At 39.5% G+C, this 18,326-nt stretch overlaps 1 protein-coding gene across 1 annotated transcript in view; it reads left to right on the forward strand.

The window, feature by feature from the left end:
• The window catches only part of col24a1 (collagen type XXIV alpha 1), an 84,358-nt gene that overhangs the window by 64,420 nt on the left and 1,612 nt on the right, over positions 1-18,326 (forward strand). Inside the window, exons 36-59 of the mRNA XM_084909589.1 lie at positions 516-569; positions 949-1,056; positions 1,519-1,572; positions 1,774-1,881; positions 2,343-2,396; positions 2,926-2,979; positions 3,121-3,177; positions 3,915-3,968; positions 4,566-4,619; positions 5,151-5,204; positions 6,332-6,385; positions 7,497-7,604; positions 9,852-9,959; positions 10,090-10,197; positions 12,542-12,595; positions 12,706-12,768; positions 13,012-13,065; positions 13,268-13,303; positions 14,199-14,234; positions 15,580-15,606; positions 16,424-16,489; positions 16,596-16,764; positions 16,842-16,951; positions 17,916-18,146. Of these exons, the coding sequence (XP_084765715.1) occupies positions 516-569; positions 949-1,056; positions 1,519-1,572; positions 1,774-1,881; positions 2,343-2,396; positions 2,926-2,979; positions 3,121-3,177; positions 3,915-3,968; positions 4,566-4,619; positions 5,151-5,204; positions 6,332-6,385; positions 7,497-7,604; positions 9,852-9,959; positions 10,090-10,197; positions 12,542-12,595; positions 12,706-12,768; positions 13,012-13,065; positions 13,268-13,303; positions 14,199-14,234; positions 15,580-15,606; positions 16,424-16,489; positions 16,596-16,764; positions 16,842-16,951; positions 17,916-18,146 (1,875 nt within the window). The remainder of the gene's footprint in view (positions 1-515; positions 570-948; positions 1,057-1,518; positions 1,573-1,773; positions 1,882-2,342; positions 2,397-2,925; positions 2,980-3,120; positions 3,178-3,914; positions 3,969-4,565; positions 4,620-5,150; positions 5,205-6,331; positions 6,386-7,496; positions 7,605-9,851; positions 9,960-10,089; positions 10,198-12,541; positions 12,596-12,705; positions 12,769-13,011; positions 13,066-13,267; positions 13,304-14,198; positions 14,235-15,579; positions 15,607-16,423; positions 16,490-16,595; positions 16,765-16,841; positions 16,952-17,915; positions 18,147-18,326) is intronic.

Here is an 18,326-nt window from a genome sequence, read left to right on the forward strand (position 1 = left end):
AATTTGAATTTTTCATGAATCTATTTCCATTTTAGAGAGTGCTGCATGATTTTTGCCTTTTGGTTACGCAAAAATAATTATCTCTTAATGTATTTTTGTTTTAAACAAACACATTATAAATACAAGACTAAGTAAATACCCACTCTAGTTCTCATCACATTGAAGTGATGTGCAAGTATATTTGAGGATGCATGCATGCAGTAGGTTGGATTAGGTTGGGCTGGGAGCGTTTTTATCACACGTAACCACAGGTTACACAAATTATTAAACAATCTTGTGTTACCAAGTGATATGAAGTTGTGCAGAGTATTATTTAAACTTGCCGAGGATTTCCAGAAGCAGCATACCTGTTACTAAGAATCAATGTCTATTTCATAAACGGCTCCAATTAAAACTGAAGTAAAAATTCATAGATGCATTGTAGTTTTCTTGGCACTTGAGTTGAGATGTAATAGGAACTGCTGATTTCTAACTTTTTACAGCAGATTTATTTAAAACTCTTTTTATGTTTTAAGGGTCCTCCCGGTCCCCCTGGTGAAGACGGACCTCAGGGAAAAGATGGAGCCAAGGTTCGTTGACTTGTGTGTTCTTGATTATTTCTGATCAAATGAACCAGGGAGCCAAAAGATTTATTTTAGCAGGACTGACCCTATGACAGTAAATCAAAATGTTAGAACATCCGCAGATTAGCTCAGGATTCCAAAATAAGGTCATCCCAGTGGTACATTGAATCTCATTGCATTACTTAGTATATCCACTTAATTTCATGCTGGATTTGAGTATGATATTAAAATCTACGGAAGGGGGTGAAAGTCATGTTAGTTTGCCCCAAATCTTCCATCTTTCTAGTGGTAATATAATAAAAGCTTATTCTATTGTTGCTGAATTGTCTTTACTTTTACTCTTTTCTTGTGTGCCTGTTTTCCTCTTTCTATGTCAAATTGCCAGGGTGAACCTGGAGAGCGTGGGCCTTTTGGGGAGCCAGGGGAGAAAGGGACAGAAGGGGATCCTGGACCCCTGGGGCCATCCGGAGAGCCTGGGAAACAGGGCTTCCGTGTAAGTTAATATTGGTCCAAAAGTTTAACTTTCAGATAATACAGCAAACTTCATGTAAATGAGGGAAATCTAGAGACACATTTCTGTAAATAATGCCTTTGATTCCCAGTAGGGGTCACTCTGCTCTTCAATAAAAACGTTTTGCTACTGGGTTAATAAATTTACCTTGTCAGAGATTTTGGATGTGTAGCATGGTCTGATAGCTGCAGATCTTAGGTTCTTGGTGTTTGGAGATACAGATCCAAGTCTAGCCATGGGTGACAAGGAGCAAGAAGGTCATTGTTATCTGGAGGGAAGGACGCAGATTCAGAGTGTATCTAGTGTATCAGTATCTGCTGGTTAGTGTTTAATCTGAACATCGGGCAATAAAGTGAGACAGAATCCAGTTCTGTTCTGGGATACACCATTAAGTAATTTAAAACGTATTTTAAGCAATATAATTTACTGGCAATCACTTTACAGGGTCCAGAAGGAAAAGTGGGTCCCCCAGGAAACAGAGGACGGCACGGAAAGAAAGTAAATATCCTGATCAACACCATATGTTTCCCAGCCAAGTTCCATTTAACACAAAGGGCACATTTAACACAGAGAGCCACTGAGGCATCTAGTCTTATAGTTTATTTTTAAAGTAACCTGCTTACAATAAAACAAAAACAGCAAGATTTATTAATAATAATATTTTTTATGTCTTTTAATTATATTTACAATCTTTTACAGGGAGAGAGGGGTCCTCCTGGTCTTGCTGGGGAGATTGGGGCTCGGGGAGACATCGGCCAGCCGGGCGAGCCAGGACTGAAAGGTGCCAGGGGAACTCGAGGCACACCTGTAAGTTCCCATTTCTTCTTCTACTACTGTAGGTGTTGAAGACTGCAAGCCACAGTTTATATTGAAGGTGTGGCCTGCAGTCTATGATGTTTGTTAATTGAATCTGTGGAATTGTATCAGCTGAACCTTTAGCTATAATGGGCTAGAGAGGGGAAAAAAGACACATCTTGTGTATAATTAATTCTTTATACTGCTGAAGTCAATCGAACTCAGAATTTTAAAACCAAAGCAAACTGTTAAAACCAAAACAAGAAGATGTGAGAGATGGCAAGCTAGGAGGATGCCAGACATTTTTTCAGCTCCCCTTTCAGTAGAACCACTGAGACTACTTTGATATAGCTGTGGATCAACGATTTATAAGCCTGCCAAAGATATATTTATCTGGAGAAGACCTAAAAAGCAAAGCAGAAGCACCATGACTGATTCAAGGCCTTATTTCGCATTTTCTGCATTGTTTCCAGGGTCAGCCTGGAGTCATGGGGATAGACGGGCAACCAGGACTTCCAGGATACCCAGTAAGTTTTTCTTTTCTAAACCTGGTTTCATGAAAACAGTCTTTTTGTCTTCACTCGTGTATACATGAATGTGTATTGTATAAACCATGTGGGATAAACACACACACACACACACACGAAAACTTAACAACCATATGTGCACATGCTCAGAAACGCACAAAACCCCATGAGTACAGTGCCCTGAGATTTTCATGCCAGAACACTTTACTCACAGTTATTGAACAAAGAAGGATGACTGACACATCAGTCATCCTTCTTTGCTTTTCTCGGTAGCCTGAGATATCCTCAAAAACACTAGATATCAGAAAATATCTTTACAAATTCTACACAAATAGAGCCTAATGCTTGTTGCTAATGTTTTTTGTGAATCTGTGTGTGCATGTGTGCTTTTAGAGTCCTTCAGACTTGATTGAATCTGACATAATATATGGAATTTTGTTTATCCCTAAAAAACAGTTGTGATTAAAAGCTAACGTAAGTGTGGCAGCCCCATTACGTACAATAATCAGGTTTTCTTTTTTTCTTTTAGGGGCACCTTGGAAAGCCTGGGCCCGTTGGCCCGCCAGGACCCAAAGGTGAAAAGGTAACTTGATACCTGAATTTGTGACTTATGTCCTTAACTGGATTTCTTAGGTTATTCAGAGTTCTTTAAAGTACTAAATTATCTGCCTGCAATCTACATCCATTCATCTATGATTGTATGTTTGCGTTTGCTACATCCCAGGGTTACCCAGGCGAGGACAACAGGACCCCAGGACTGCCAGGGCCCTTAGGTGAACCAGTAGGTCTTGCTTTCCTTTAAACTCTCCATTCTGAACTCTCCTTGCTCTGCTTATCCAAAGCAATTTAAATACCAGATTGAGACTGGATGTAAAAGTTAATCCTGATCTGCTCCTGATTTTAGCACCAAATGCACTCATTGATAAAAAATGATTGTTAAAGTTTCTTATCCTAAATCTGTCATGTGCATGAAGCGATTATCAACCTTCTGTGTCTTAATTACTGACTGAGAAGTTAGAGACAAAACAGCTACCTCACACACAGGGCGCAGCTAAAGTTTTCTTCCTAATACCTAAGTCACCACAAGAATTCAGCATATTTCACAGTGACTCATTCTTAGACTAATATCAAAGGAGGATCAGCATAAAGCGGCTTTGGAAACCCCGGAGTCATGCAGTCATATAACAGTTGTGTTCTCTAAGATGCATTTCCCCTGCAATAGATGTGACTACTGACAGAGGCTACACTGCATGAACTGTTGGAGGTATTGGCTGTCTGCACGTCAGTAGTATTGAATTTTCAAGTTGGCACAGAATTGCAGTGTATAGTATAAGCAATACAATGCCAGCCTCTACTTTATTGTACCCTGTAATCACGTTCAGAGAGATTCATGTGTTTGATATGTGGGGAGTGAGTCTGAGTAGGTGCCCAGCTCACCTGAAGCTGTGCAGGTAAAAGACAGTCATGTACGTATATGCAGTATGCACATTCATGTGTGTGCATTCATTGTCTACGCAGGGGCCTCCAGGGGAACGAGGAGAGCGTGGAGAGTCGGGGGATGAAGGCTATCAGGTAGAAACGAACCATTAAACGTCAGACACACGGCACTCCGCTCAGTCTGCTTGATTGTTGTTTATACTCCACGCTGCCCCTTTCGCATGAAGAGCAGACCACACATGTTGGAGAGGATTACCAAAATCCAAGCAATAAGGCTGAGAAAATCTGCTGCTTTTTCCCAAGAAGTACACACACTTGAGCACAAGTTCACAGTGATGGCAATGTATTAACTGGGGGGGAGGTCTGTGCTAGTCTGTGAACTCGTCTCCAAATTCAAAAATCTTCATTGTCGTTAACATATAAAACATTTTGGTTTTTAGACACATTTGTCTTTGTTGTATTATTCTGTTTCCTTAGACAGGACAAAAGATACAGACTGGTTAGTTAAGTAAATGGATGAAATAGTTTAATTCGGTGCAATTATAGATAATATAAACAAATCCTAGTTTTGATACTATGGAGCCTCTGAGTTTTTACTGCAGGTTTTCCACCTTTGGGTATAGACATTAATTATGCTTTTGGGCTCCTTCTTTAGTAAAGAACATGAGAATGACGTGTATGTATTATTCACAAATAAAAAGTTACTCATCAAATCTGAAAATTATGTTTCAGGGCTATATCGGTACCCCTGGACCTCGTGGGGCTTCTGGACCACAAGGCCCACCGGTAAGTCAGTAAACAGCTGCCTAAAAATTTACAAAGAACTAAACCGAAGTTTTAGACTGAAGAAGGCTCGTGGATGAGAGCTAAAGAAGACTTAAAGAAGTCTGGTTGCCTTTTTATTTTCAAGCTTAAGACTACCATGACTATTTAATCTGTTGTTTTTTTACATTTACCCACAGTTAAATATCTCTACTGTGTGCTGGCCTTATTGTGGTGATGATAAATATATGAAATATCTAAATGTGTTCTTTCAAAGGGTGACAGATAAGTACGTCTTTAAATCAAAACTTTTTATTCAGTTTGAGAGTGTGATTGTTCTCCTAACAGGAAAATGCCTATTAGATTAGGATCTATACTGTGGGATATACTGTATATGCTGTGGAGTGTTAAAAGTGACTCGATTAAGAAGTAGGGTAAGCAAGGATATTCCATATAATCATAATCTTGCATATCATTTTTATATAGATCTACACAGCTTGATAATATTTGTGTTTATATTCTACTTACTTTATAGTGTATTCTTCCTTCACACAGGGATCTCCAGGCTCCCCCGGAGAACCAGGCCCAAAAGGAGAAAAAGGAGCTCCGGTGAGACTTGACACCATTCACATACAGCATAATACAGCTTTTCAATAATGTGAATAGTTTAGGAAATCACTAAATTTGGTCTCTTCTCTGTGTGGAATGATGGATTTACACCTGACAGTAGAAAATGTACAAAACCAGATGCAAACAGATTTAACCAAAATCCCCAATTTGTCTTTTTTTAGCTGTCACCACAGGAGCATGCTGGTACAGATGTTTAAGCTGCTTGTCACGCTAGATAATTTTAGCTCAGCTGTGGTAGAATTCTGCTTACTTCATCGAGATAGAAAGCAGGCGGTTGAAGGAAAAAAAAAGGCTTGGAGCAATGAAATTTGGACAGCAACCAGGGAACTGCAGCTTTTCCTTACACCCTGAATGCACCATTAAACTTCTCTAATATTTTATCTGATGTTTATTAATGGCTCATTGCTTTTTGTTCTTTGATACTTAAATTGCAGATACGTTTTACTAACATGTGCTACCTTGAACTAACAGGTTTGCTTGCTTAGTCTCATGTTCTTTAGAGCCCTCAGTCTTCACAGGCTTTCTAATTGCATAACTATGCATAACTATGATTTCCCTGTGCAACAGCTTTGACGCTCCTTGATCAGGTTCCATACGGCCTTTTGTAATCTTGAAGTGTCACAGGTGTACAGACATGACTGACTCACCACCACATGTGAAACAGCTTGTATAGAAGAGTGATTATATAAGCAGTTCACATACTATCCAAGCATTTCAGTGGATTTCGCCAAACTTGAGTTCAAATGAAGTTTGTGCAATACCTTAACATGCAACTTGTATTTCCATATGCTTAGAAGCACTGAGAACTTAGCAGCCTGCCAGGAAACACTGGAAACTTTGAGGATCTTCTGTATGCCTGTTTTAGATTAACAGCTTTGATAAAGCATTTCTTAAACAATATCTCTCTGGGACTATGAATAAATCACTGTCACTGGGTTTATGTTTTTAGCTGTTATGGTTTTAAAGTATCCATAAAGGTTTTGAACTGGACATTTCTTGCAACAGTATCCAGTGATTTTCACTCAAATCTGAAACATTTCTCTGTGAAGTATAGTAAAAACCACTTTTTAATGCACATGTTATTTTTCATGTTTATGTTTTTCTAGGGTTTGGCTGGAAAGAAAGGTGCAAGAGGTCTGGTTGGAGCTCCCGGCATTGAAGTAAGCATCATATTAGCTCAATTAAGTGAATGGCCTAAATCAGTGGTCCCCAACCTTTTTTGCGCGACAGACCGGTTCATGCCCGACAATATTTTCACGGACCGGCCTTTAAGGTGTCGCGGATAAATACAACAAAATAAAACTAGTACCGGTACCGAAAAAAAGAAGATTTATTCATAACACACGTGAAAAGACCACGGAAAACCGAATTAATGATAAAAACGATAACAAAATAACGCTGAAAACCGATAAAACCCTGAAAACCATACATTTTACACCTGAGCCTCAACTCTCGCGGCCCGGTACCAAACGACTCACGGACCGGTACCGGTCCGAGGCCCGGGGGTTGGGGACCGCTGGCCTAAAGAGAAGCAGCCGCCTCTTTACATTAGCTGAGAACCTTCTGCATCATCAAATTATTGCATATGTCTACACGGTTCTCATTCCTTTAAAAGAAAAAAAAAACCCACAAGATCAGCAGTGATCATTGAAAAAATAAACAGACCCATAAAGATGGAGAAATCTAATACTCATGACTGCGTCAGAGGAGGACACAAATGCAGACAAAAAGAAGTCTGATGCAGAACATAATGTGAGCTTTAATTTAAAAAACTTGATAAGCCAAAACCCAACATGATTGCAATAAAAATGCAAAAACTAAACTAAATCAAACTATGAGGAAGGCACTAAAGACAAAAGTAGGACATCTGGGAGCAGATGATTACACAAAGAGAAAGACAAGACTAGACATACAGTCTTAGGGATGACTGACAATGAGACACAGTTGGAAATAAACAGGCAGGAAAGGAACAAAGACAGGAGACAAAACCCAGAGCAAGACACACAAGAAAACCAACCTTCAAAATAAAACGAAGTAACTGAAAGACAAAGTAACTGACAAATATGAAGACAGAGAAGACCAGGATAAATATTTTATTGTAATTTCTAACGATCCAGATGGTGGACTTCAGTGCTTCAGGCTAAGCATCAGAGGAAGAATCACAGGTGTAAATATAGTCACGAGATTATTGACGGAAAGTGATGTTTTACGAAAAGATTGATGGTATTTTTAAATGCCCCTCGGGCTGAAACTGACACTGTCATTTAACAGGGGCCGACTGGTTTACCTGGGCTCACAGGAATGAAGGGTTATCCAGGCCCTGATGGCCCCCCGGGACCAACTGGCTTAGCAGGACTTCCAGGAAAGCAAGGTCGACAGGTAATCGGTGACATATAGACAGCAGCGTTTCCTTGGTGTTGGGATTAACATTATAGCAAAAGCTAACTACGGTAGTCTTAAGTAATTGATTAGCTTTCTATTTTATGCAATTCAATAGACTCACATTAATGAAATATATTTAAAAAGCAGAGTTCAGTTGAATGTTTTTTCACCATGAGCACTGTTAATGTTGGTCGCAGAAGGAGTCGAAAGACGTAGTTGCACAGCTAAACTGTCAACAGGGCAGGTCCTTTACTGGAGACTTGTGGCGTGCTTTGGAAAGATACCACTGCAGCACCACAAAAATCAACAAATGGGACTCATGGAATTGCAAGTGACCAAAGGTTTACTCCAGCTCCTTCCATCTGTTATTGCATGAGTGGGACTGGAGACTTGGACTGATCATTAAATGTCTTGTTTGATTTGATTGGCCTCTTCATTTTGGGCCTCTCCAAATATGTATGCAGCCAAAGTGGACTAGGATTACATGCGTGCAAAAGTCCTTTTAGCCAAGTTGGAAAGCCAAGTCCTACTGGTCTGGCTTTCATTTAGATAATGTTGTATGAAAGTCTAGTGAGGCTAATTTTAGCCATTGATGCTTTTCAGATGAACTAAAACTATACAGTTTCTCATTGGTAACATCCCCAACTGCACTTGTGTTTTTTTAAAATTAGCATTTTATTCATAGAGACCTGTTCTTATAAACTGGTGTTGAAAGAACGTGAATAATCCCTTAAAATTATATCTGTCTAATTTAAATATAGTAACATGTCTTACATTGCTGTGTAAAAAGTGATGCAATGATTTGACATTGCATCACTTTTTACTTTCAGCTCCACAAGAAGGCAAATTTTCAGGTCTGCTGTAGTAGAGGGCCGTTGTTGTTTTACTTGATAAAGGACGTTCTTCACTCCTTAACTTCAAGTCTTTAAATCAAACTGCTGCTTAAAAGCGGCTGATTCTGAATCTTGGAGAAACCCTTTCAAATAATTTTCAGCTTTTCTGTGAATCAGTGAATCCGTTTCAGTTTTTCACTCAAGCTGCCAAGAAAAAACTGTCAGGTTTCATAAATCCTTTTGTCGTTATCGTCTTTGCCCTTTGTGCCTAAGTTGGCACAAAATTCACTGTGACATCATAAATGACATTTTTGGAAATAACTTAACAATTCATGCTCATATTAAAAAGCATCACAACATAAATTTCTAATATGATAAAATGACGAACCGATTATGCATCACATGCCAAGTACCAGATGTCCATGGATGTTGTTATCTAGGTTTAATCTGGTCTGCCATTCGTGACATTTACAGACCCTCTTGTGTGCAAATTAGTTGAAAAGTTAAAATCCGTCTCTTTCGGGCTCAAATTCAACAAATTTATGTTTACCCTCCAAGTCATTTTCTTTTGATTAGAAGTTAAAATGATTTCTAAATGGCACATAGCCCCTTTTACCCACATTCCTGTATGTGGGGAAAGGTGAAGGGTAAATTGTTCAGACCTTGGTTTATCTAAGGGTCTGCCAACACCTGCATACTGTGGGTTTCATCCAGTAAACCACTGGTGGTGTAATTCCACCGAAATTCCTAAAGTATCCTGTCTCTTCACTGTCAGCCACATGCGAGGCAACAACTCACTGAGTGTGTTATTCTAAAATCTCAGGCTCCCTGCTGCCTCACCTACACTGCTTATGGAGCAGGAAACCACTGTGGTCTACAAAGTAAAAAACAACTCACTAACAGGTTTTCTGGACAACCTTTAGACATACACTGTCAAGAACCCGTGTTCTAAAATTGCTTCAACATAACAATTTTAGAATTTTGTTTATATAATGAAACACTGGAAATAGTGGTCATTGTACTCAATAGCAACTAATTGTAGTAGATGTCAATATTTACCATCAGTAAATAACCCTCTCCACTAACACTCCAAAAGTTCCAAATGATTTTTCCAACATGCATTTATACACTTGTGTTTAGTTTTTGCAGAGGACTATGCTTGTGGTTTTGTCTGCTTTGTCAGAAGTTTGAGTGTCATTTGTTTAATAGCAAGATTTAAACAGAAGAGGCACCCATAAGATAGACCTCAAATTTGTCACTATATATGTCATTTACTATTGTAGAGTAGTGTTTTAAACAGTGGCATAATGTTTTGGGGATTTTATGTTGTGCCTTTTGAGGAAGCACACTAACTTTAGTACCTTTTTAACCTTGGCAAAGATTTGTTCAATCACCTCTTGTGTGTATGTAGGGTCAGAGGGGCTCAGTGGGACTGGAAGGGCCTGCTGGACGGCCAGGTCCAATGGGAGAACTTGGACTTCCTGGACATTCTGGAGAAAGGGGGCCGCCAGGTCACAAGGTGGAAATGTTAATCATTATAAAGACCTATTTTATTTGCAGAGTTTTGATAGATGAAAGTCATCTCCGGTGAGATAAAATGCTACTGTGACATGTACCTAAACTGTTTAATTGACCTTTTATTGGATCAGGGAGAACCTGGCCTACCAGGAGACAGGGGGGGCCCTGGAATCAAGGGCATGAAGGGAGCTGCTGGTGACCAGGGAAAGAAAGGAGACCCAGGACCCAAAGGGCTGTCTGTGAGTACATGCAAGAAAAGTCCTAAAATAGAAGTCAATCTTTAATAGTACTTGAGAACGTTTGTTGTAAACTGTGTGGTAGTTCTGTGATTTATTATCAAAGTTTTGACATACAATTAGGCCTATATATAAAAACAGCTGTAATTCCTTAACAGTTAATTTAAAAACTTTAGTTAAACTCTTTTTAAGATAATTTAAAGCTACAATTTGCATTTCAATCACATCTTGTTTGTTTGATTTAAAATCCACTGCGGTGGTGCACAGAAACAGTCTCAGTGTGCAAAACATTTGGCTCTAACTGTATGTTTGAGGATCAGTTCTGTTCATCATGGACAGTGTTTAGAAGACAGGATTATGACTCTGATGCAGGACAGGACTTAAACTTAAAACAGTGTTTATTGCTAGTGTTTCATGGGTAAAACAAAACAATAACAGAGGCATTAGGGAGGCTCAGAGAATATATAGACACGCAGCAGGTAATTAGGGAGACTAGAAACACTGGGGAACACAGCTGAAACTCCTTTGGGAAAGCAAGACAAGGGAAACAAAACTACACACAGTGACCAAGAGACGAGGGACTATCAAAGTAGGACAGGAAGTAATCAAAAGACGAGAATATCAAATTCTAAGACTTCACAACGAGGCACAGGGGAGGCAAGAAGTATGATAACGGATGGGAAGCACAGACACATAAATTAACTAAATGCAGAATACTAGACACAAGAGGACAAACACAGAGGGAGGAATAAACAGCCAGGAACAAGGAATACAACAAAATACGCTAAATAAATGAACTGTAACCCCTAAACAAACCAAAAACCAAAACTTCAAGCTCCATCAAACTCACAATCCTGGGGCCCAGGACCAGGATGCTGTTAGCTGAATTCACATTTAGAGACAGTGCTACAAAATCAAATTTACTAGCTCCATCGCATAATATTAAATCAAGATACAATATAGATTTTTTTTTTAATTCTATGCCTGACACATTTTTGTAACTCTTTAATCTTCACATTTGTACAGTTTTTATTTCAGGCTGTGTGTTTTTCACAGATACTTGTCATGTCTTTTTTTTTCATGTACCCGGTAGAGTATATACATTACTTTCCACTGGAATGCACTTGTTGAAATATGGCTTCATAAGCTTATATACATTCTTTAATACCTCTCTAAATATAGCTTCAGGGACATATGAAGCCAATCTTTGGGGAGGTTTCAATGTGTGCCTGACACTTTTCCAACCTGAGTAGAGTAACAAATTATCTGGGCGAGACTAGGAATGGAAACATTCCGCCTGGTGAGGCCAAGTTATGTGAGATCCTCACACTCCAGGGACCTGAAAAAGAGGTGCTCTGCTTTACTTATGTAACTCCCCAAAGAAGAAAAAAGAAACAGCATTTAATCCCTTGCTCTCCCCTCCTATAGTTATCTCCACTGATGCTCCTGAAACTGAGAGGAGACTCAGACCCTTGGGTCAGATCCCTTTACACATTTTAGTCAATAGAGTCTCTGGGCCAGAGTCACCGGTTTCAAAGTGGAGCTGTCTAAAGAATGTGGAAGACTGGCTGTACAAACACTGTCTGCCACCCTGGAAGGCATGTGCTTAGACACAGGATAGGACGCAGACATCCATCCCCTCACAGTGTGTCTAGGTCATGTGAGTGTGTGCACTGAGACTGCCGCAGATTGACAGAAAGTCTTGTGTGTGTGCCCCAGTTCTTTTGAAAAAGAAAAGAAGGGTCTTTATAAGGCTTGCCTAGTGTCCCTGTTGTGTCTGGTATTAAAACTGGGTGAAAAATCAAGTAAAACAACCCCACCTCCACACACACACACACACACTTGCCTTTTATATCTTAGTAAGGACATCTAATTGACATAATGCTTTCCCTAGCCGCTTACCGTTACCCTAACCATCAAAAATGCCTAACCCTTAGCCTAAACCTAACCATAACCTAACTATAGCCCTGACACTAAAACCACATTTTGTGCCTCAAAAATGCCTTCAGACTTATGGGGCCCAGAATTTGGGCTAGAGATTTGCTATTGTATGTTCAGTATATTAAATAACAAATATCAAGTTCCTTTCTTCTCCATTGGAGAAGAAAGAAATAAACAACTTATTTTCTATTGTCCATTATCTCCAATAATAAGTGTTGGCTTTATGTTTTGCATGTGTCTTAAGACCTATTTGTCTTAGGCACCCACCTTTATGAGTAAATCTCCGTAATTCTACTGAGGATATTGTTGAGAGGTTTGCTGTCAGCCCCGATTACATCACATAAGAGAATTTTTTTAAAAGAGCCATCTTCTGCATATTGTGTTTTTTGTTTTTTGTTTTTTATAGGGGGAAACTGGAGATTTGGGCATGATTGGTTTACAGGGCTTACCAGGACCTAAGGTAAACAACTGAGTGGCCAACATGTGTTAAGAGCGTATAGAAAAACGATAAAAAATAACAGGAGAGTAGGTTAGAATAAGAAATAACAAATATCTTTTTCCTTGAAACAGGGGCCAACTGGTGATTTAGGACTGAGAGGTTTCCCTGGTCCTAAAGGTCCTATGGGTACTTTGGTGAGTTTAATAGAAACTGAAATAGGACCAGGTAGGCACACAATGGTGCTTTCTTCAGAAGTACTGCTTTAAATCAAATCCCACTCAGGAAAGAACTTTCAGAAATATAAATACATTTTTGTTTTGTTCCCTGTTGTCAAAGTGTTTATGAAGAGAACATGAATGTAGACACATGTGCAGTACACCTTCAAGTCTTTATAGATGTTTTTACTGCCTTTTCAGCAATGTCACTGTTTGTTCCAGGGCTTCACTGGACCTCTAGGCCCTGAAGGAAAAATGGGTCCAATGGGAAAACCTGTAGGTTTTTTTTCTCATTTTGTGTATGTGTGTGTGTAAGACTTGTACAAAGAAAAAGGAATTATTACACACATTCAGACTTTCACTGTATGTATTCTTTAATTTCCAATAAAGACAGTTAATTTCTGGCCATGTTGATTGATAATACAGATTGGAATACAGTGCTGTATGTGTCTTTATGCTATGTTGTCCTTTTTTGCAGGGGCCAAGGGGTCCAAAAGGAAACAGTGGTGAAATGGTGAGATGCAATCAAACCCTTTAATCAAAACCTGGAAAGTCTTCTGTATTATTATGTCATGATTGCACTCTGCCAAAGTGTCAAACATTCCTGACTGAGAAACACTCGGTTGTCTTAGCGGCCACCTCAAAGCAGTTTGTGCGTGTAAAAACAGAGCTGTAGATGATGAAAGTTACATGAATGTGAGCTAGGGTGTAGTGGTAGTTTTGTTTATACGGCTTTCTTAAAGTGTTGGTGCTGTATGACACTTTAGGCTAAGGCTATGGCTGAGTCATAATGAGCACGCTCTCCTGGAGCGCAGTGTGGGGCCCTCTTGTGTAAACAATGCTGAGGAAGTGCTTTGACAAAATGTTAGCAGGGAAAGCCGCAGTGTAATCCACACAGTCACTTCTCGGTCGTGGTAGTTAGATTGTCAGTTCTTTGCAAATCCCTCTGCATTTCTCCCTACCACACACAAACACACTGTACTCAATGGGCCTCTAATCCTAGGCTTTACTCAGATGCTGTTAAAATGTGCTCACAATATGGTATGGATATAAAGTGCCTGAGATCCCACTTACAGACATCATGAAGTTCAGCTGCACCAATGTTTTGTCCCTAGTCCACCAGAGGGGGCAGTATGTGTGTGATACTACTGTTGCTCTACAGAGCATCTCAGAGAAGGATTCAGTCCAATTCAATTTTATTTATACAGCGCTAAATCACAACAACAGTCGCTTCAAGGCGCTTGAAGGAAGATGAATCACGAATCTGTTCCATTCTGTTCACTGTGAGGCTGCACCTATTTAATCTATTTTATTTTTTGTCGTGTGTGTTATTTATGTAGAAGTTCTATGTGTATCGTAATCATTTTAGCCATTTTAACGCGTATTTTCTATGTGCCTGACTCTTTCAGGGGCCTCAGGGACCACAGGGAAGCCCTGGACCCAGAGTAAGTGCTAACTACACTATCACTTTACAGAATGATTCCTACTGTATACACAGAACTACTGTATATACTTCACTGTTATTTTGGATTATGAACAATTATGAATGAAAGTTTTCACAGGTCAAATGTTTTGAGTCACCTCTCATTCCTTTATATTTTATTAGAAAATAAGAAATAGATGCGAGGATTTATGGAAATGTGCAAACATGCATGGAAATATAGTATGAAAGGCAAAAAACTCAGTTTGTGGGCTTTTAATGTGTTTGAAAGTCAATATTTGGTATGACCACCTTTATTCTTCAGCACACTCTGAACTTCATAAAGCTTCTTGAAGAACATCCAAAGCTCTTCTTTGGATGTTGGCTGCCTTTCTTTCTGTTCTCTGTTGAGATGATCCAACACTGCTTCAATAATGTTGAGGTCTCTGGGGAGACCAGTCCATGTGTGATTGACATCATTGTGTGTATCCAGATATGATTACACCGCATTGGCAGCATGTTTGGGATCATTTCCATGCTGAATAAGGTCAAAAAGCTTTTGATAATCAGATGCTTTCCAAATGGTACTGCATGGTAGATCAAAATCTCTGCCTCCACCATGTTTTATAGTTTGCTGTAGACGCTCCCTGTGGTACCTCTCTCCTGACTTTCTCCCCCTACATATTGATAATGATTTAGATTCAAATTTGGTGTTGCCATTGATTTACTGTGTCAGGTCTTTGTTGGATTTTGTCCTGTTTCTTAAGGGCATAAGTTTCAGATACTATGTTAAGTTAATAGCTCACTATGTTGTTGCAAAAGTGCAGCAACATTTTATGCTGACCAAACTGTTATCATAGTCTTCGTCTTCTTCTTCGTCTTCTTCTTCCAACTAAAGAAACAAATTGTGTTTTGGGGACAGCAACAATTTAAAATTGGTCTATACATAACACTAGATGCTTCTTTGATGCTGTAATGATTCAACAAACAGACAAAAAAACAACGTCAACAAAACATTCCTCCAAAAATGTTCAAGTGCAAGAACTAGACTAAAAATAAGTGAACAAGCAGCCAGTGTCAAAAGAAAACTTCTGAAAGAGTTACAGAAAGCCTGGAGTCCAAATCTGTCTCCTTGGAAGCAAAATGTAAAGAAGTGAGAAGTGACTCGAGACTTCAGAGAATCACATGGCGAGCTGGGGTTAGGGCAGTTCTGTGGTTGTACACTCTACCATTTTCCTGCAGTGTACATTTTCTTCACAGAGTCCATTGGCACATACATGACAAACCAAAAAGTGAAATGATGGCAACCACAATGAGATCATTTCTGTGTGTGTGTTACTCATTTTGTCCTTTTCTTTCTACCACCCCAGGGACCCCCTGGCGCTCCTGGTCCAACAGTAAGTATTTTGTGTAATGCAGACAAGATTGCCTAGACAGCAGGAGTCTTGCTTTAATGTAAAATTCAGATGTTGTAATGATGTACAGTTCTTGAATATATATTACCTAGCCTGTAGGTATTTATATCTCATTGTGGTTGGGGGGGTAAATGAGTTACATCTCTCTCTTTCTTCTCTTCTTTCCTGAAACCTAAGATGTGTGCTTTTTCAAGCTTAAATAAACGTTTTAGTAAAAAAGAAGTAATACAAGCCATTTTTTTTCTGAGTGGCAGGGTATGAACGAACCAGGACAAGCACCTGTTTCCTGTCTTACTATAGATGAGCCAACAAATGGTGTATGTCAATAATAACTAAGATCCCTGTGATTGTTTTTTCAGTAGCACTGACAAAGCCTTTTCTGGCATGGCTACTCTTGTTTGTCCCAGATTCTGGATATCATGCAGCTTTCTGCTCTCTACATGACCTTTTCCTGTTCAAACAGTTCCAAGAACCCCCCTAAAACAACTCAGCTGCCTTTTTTGTGTACACACATTCAGTGATCGCTGTGGTGTTTATACTAAGGGGAATTTGTTAATATTCCCGCAGCCAAAATCAAGAATGTGGCTGTTTATTGATCCAAGACTTATTTTTCTGCTCTTGTGTGGTATTAAAGTTTACACTGATGGTGGTAAAGTTTTCTCACTAAACTGGACATGTCTTTCTGCTGCCGTATTTACTTTAATCAATGAGCAAGCTGACAGATTAAAATCTTTCAGTTTAATAATGAAGGCACTGAATTGTTTATATTGAACTGAATATGTTGATTCTTAATCCACAGAGGGTGTTATATGACGACTTAGCAGTCTACAGTCCATCCGCTTCCAATGATGCCCTGAGGACTGAGGTGAAGCACTTTATAAGGATGGATAGAGAAGTTATGGATTAGTAGATTTGTGAAGTCAGGTTAAAACTTGAGAGTTCACAGTGTTATCATCCTCGTACTTAACTAGAGTTTCCAGAATATGGAGATGAGCATGCCAGACCAGAATACGGAAGTACTTAAGACTCTACAGTATTTGAGCAGTGTGATCGAGAGCATCAAACAGCCTCTCGGGACAAAGGAGAACCCAGCTCGTGTCTGTAAAGACCTGCTGGACTGCCAGCACAAGTTAAAAGACGGTGAGTGTCTTCACCCATACATGGAAGACACTATTTTGCACAGGTAGGTCTTAATATTAATATTCTTCTCTTTTCAGGTTGGTTCTGGGTTGATCCAAACCTGGGCTGTACGTCTGATGCCTTCCAGGTGTTCTGCAACTTTACAGCAGGGGGACAGACTTGTTTACATCCAGTGTCAACTGATAAGGTAACACTGAACGAGTAGGAAGAAAAGGACACTTTTACTCTTACTTTAGACCAGGGGTGGGCGACTCCAGGCCTTGAGTGCTGGTATCCTGCAGGTTTTAGATATCATCCTGGGTCAACACACCTCGATCAAATGATTAGTTCATTACCAGGCTTCTGGAGAACTTCAGGACATGTTGAGGAGGTAATTTAGACATTTGAATCAGCTGTGTTGGATCAAGGACACATCTAAAACCTGCAGGACACCGGCACTCAAGGCCTGGAGTTGCCAACCCCTGATTTAGACTATAGTATTTAACATTGACAGTACAAGAAAAGTTTCATTTTGATTCATTTAGTTAGTTTTATTTTGCTTTACTGCATTATGCTTATATTATTTTACTTTGCACACTGAAACAAAATTATTCACAAAATTATAAAACTATGACAGAGGGTTGTACTTCCTTGTACTCTCTTTAGCCAAGGAGTTCTAGTTTTGTCTCAGCTGAGCAAAGAACACCTTTCTAGGCTGCTTAATCTTTCTCCAGGTTGTCTTTCACATACTTCATTCTAGCTTGAAGGTGTCTCTTCTGAAGAAGTGCAGTGTTTCTTGGTCTCCAGCCTCTTAGTCCATTCCTGTGCAGGGTTCTAGTTACGGTCTTCTTAAATACTACTTCTTGATTTGGCTAAGTAACTCACTGCTGTCTTGCCAGTTGCTCTGGGGTCTTTAGACACATCTCTCACTGGTTTTCTTTCCAGATTCTTTGAAAATGTTCACTTCCTTCCTTTGACAGGGTTGTTCTGTACTGTGTGGCTGTCTCCAAGTTTCTTGATGATACTTCTCACTCCAGTTCTTTGCATATCCATCTCTTGCTTTGTGAGCATCAGCAGTTCTTTTTCCAAGTCTAAACTGGTTTGTTTTCCTTTTGACATGATGCTATGGTGTTCACAATCTACACCGTCTGTGCACTTTCTCTCTCCGACAGATGGTATTTGACATAGGAAATGTCCAGATGAAGTTTCTCCATTTACTGAGCAGTGAGGCTAGCCAAAGCATCACGTTTCACTGCCTGAGTTATCAACCCTCCAGCACCGCAGACAGCTTCAGCTCCAGTGGACACAAAGAGAACACCAGGCTTCGGTTTCGTGGCTGGAACAAACAGATGTTTGAGAAAGACACACTACTTGAACCACATGTGCTACAAGATGAGTGCAAGGTAATGTGGTGTTTAAAAAAAAATGTGCCTTTGTTTTCGTCGTTAGGGCAGTTTGATTTAGTCGTGAGCATTTTCTGTGGTTATTCTTACAGAAACCCGCACATAATTCTGTATATCAATAGGACTGTCTCGTGAAATTATGACTTGCTGGGACTGATTTGAAAATGTAAACTGATATCC

This window comes from Perissodus microlepis, chromosome 17 (assembly GCF_051167445.1).
Source record: "Perissodus microlepis isolate ML-2025 ecotype Zambia chromosome 17, ASM5116744v1, whole genome shotgun sequence".
NCBI lineage: Eukaryota > Metazoa > Chordata > Actinopteri > Cichliformes > Cichlidae > Perissodus > Perissodus microlepis.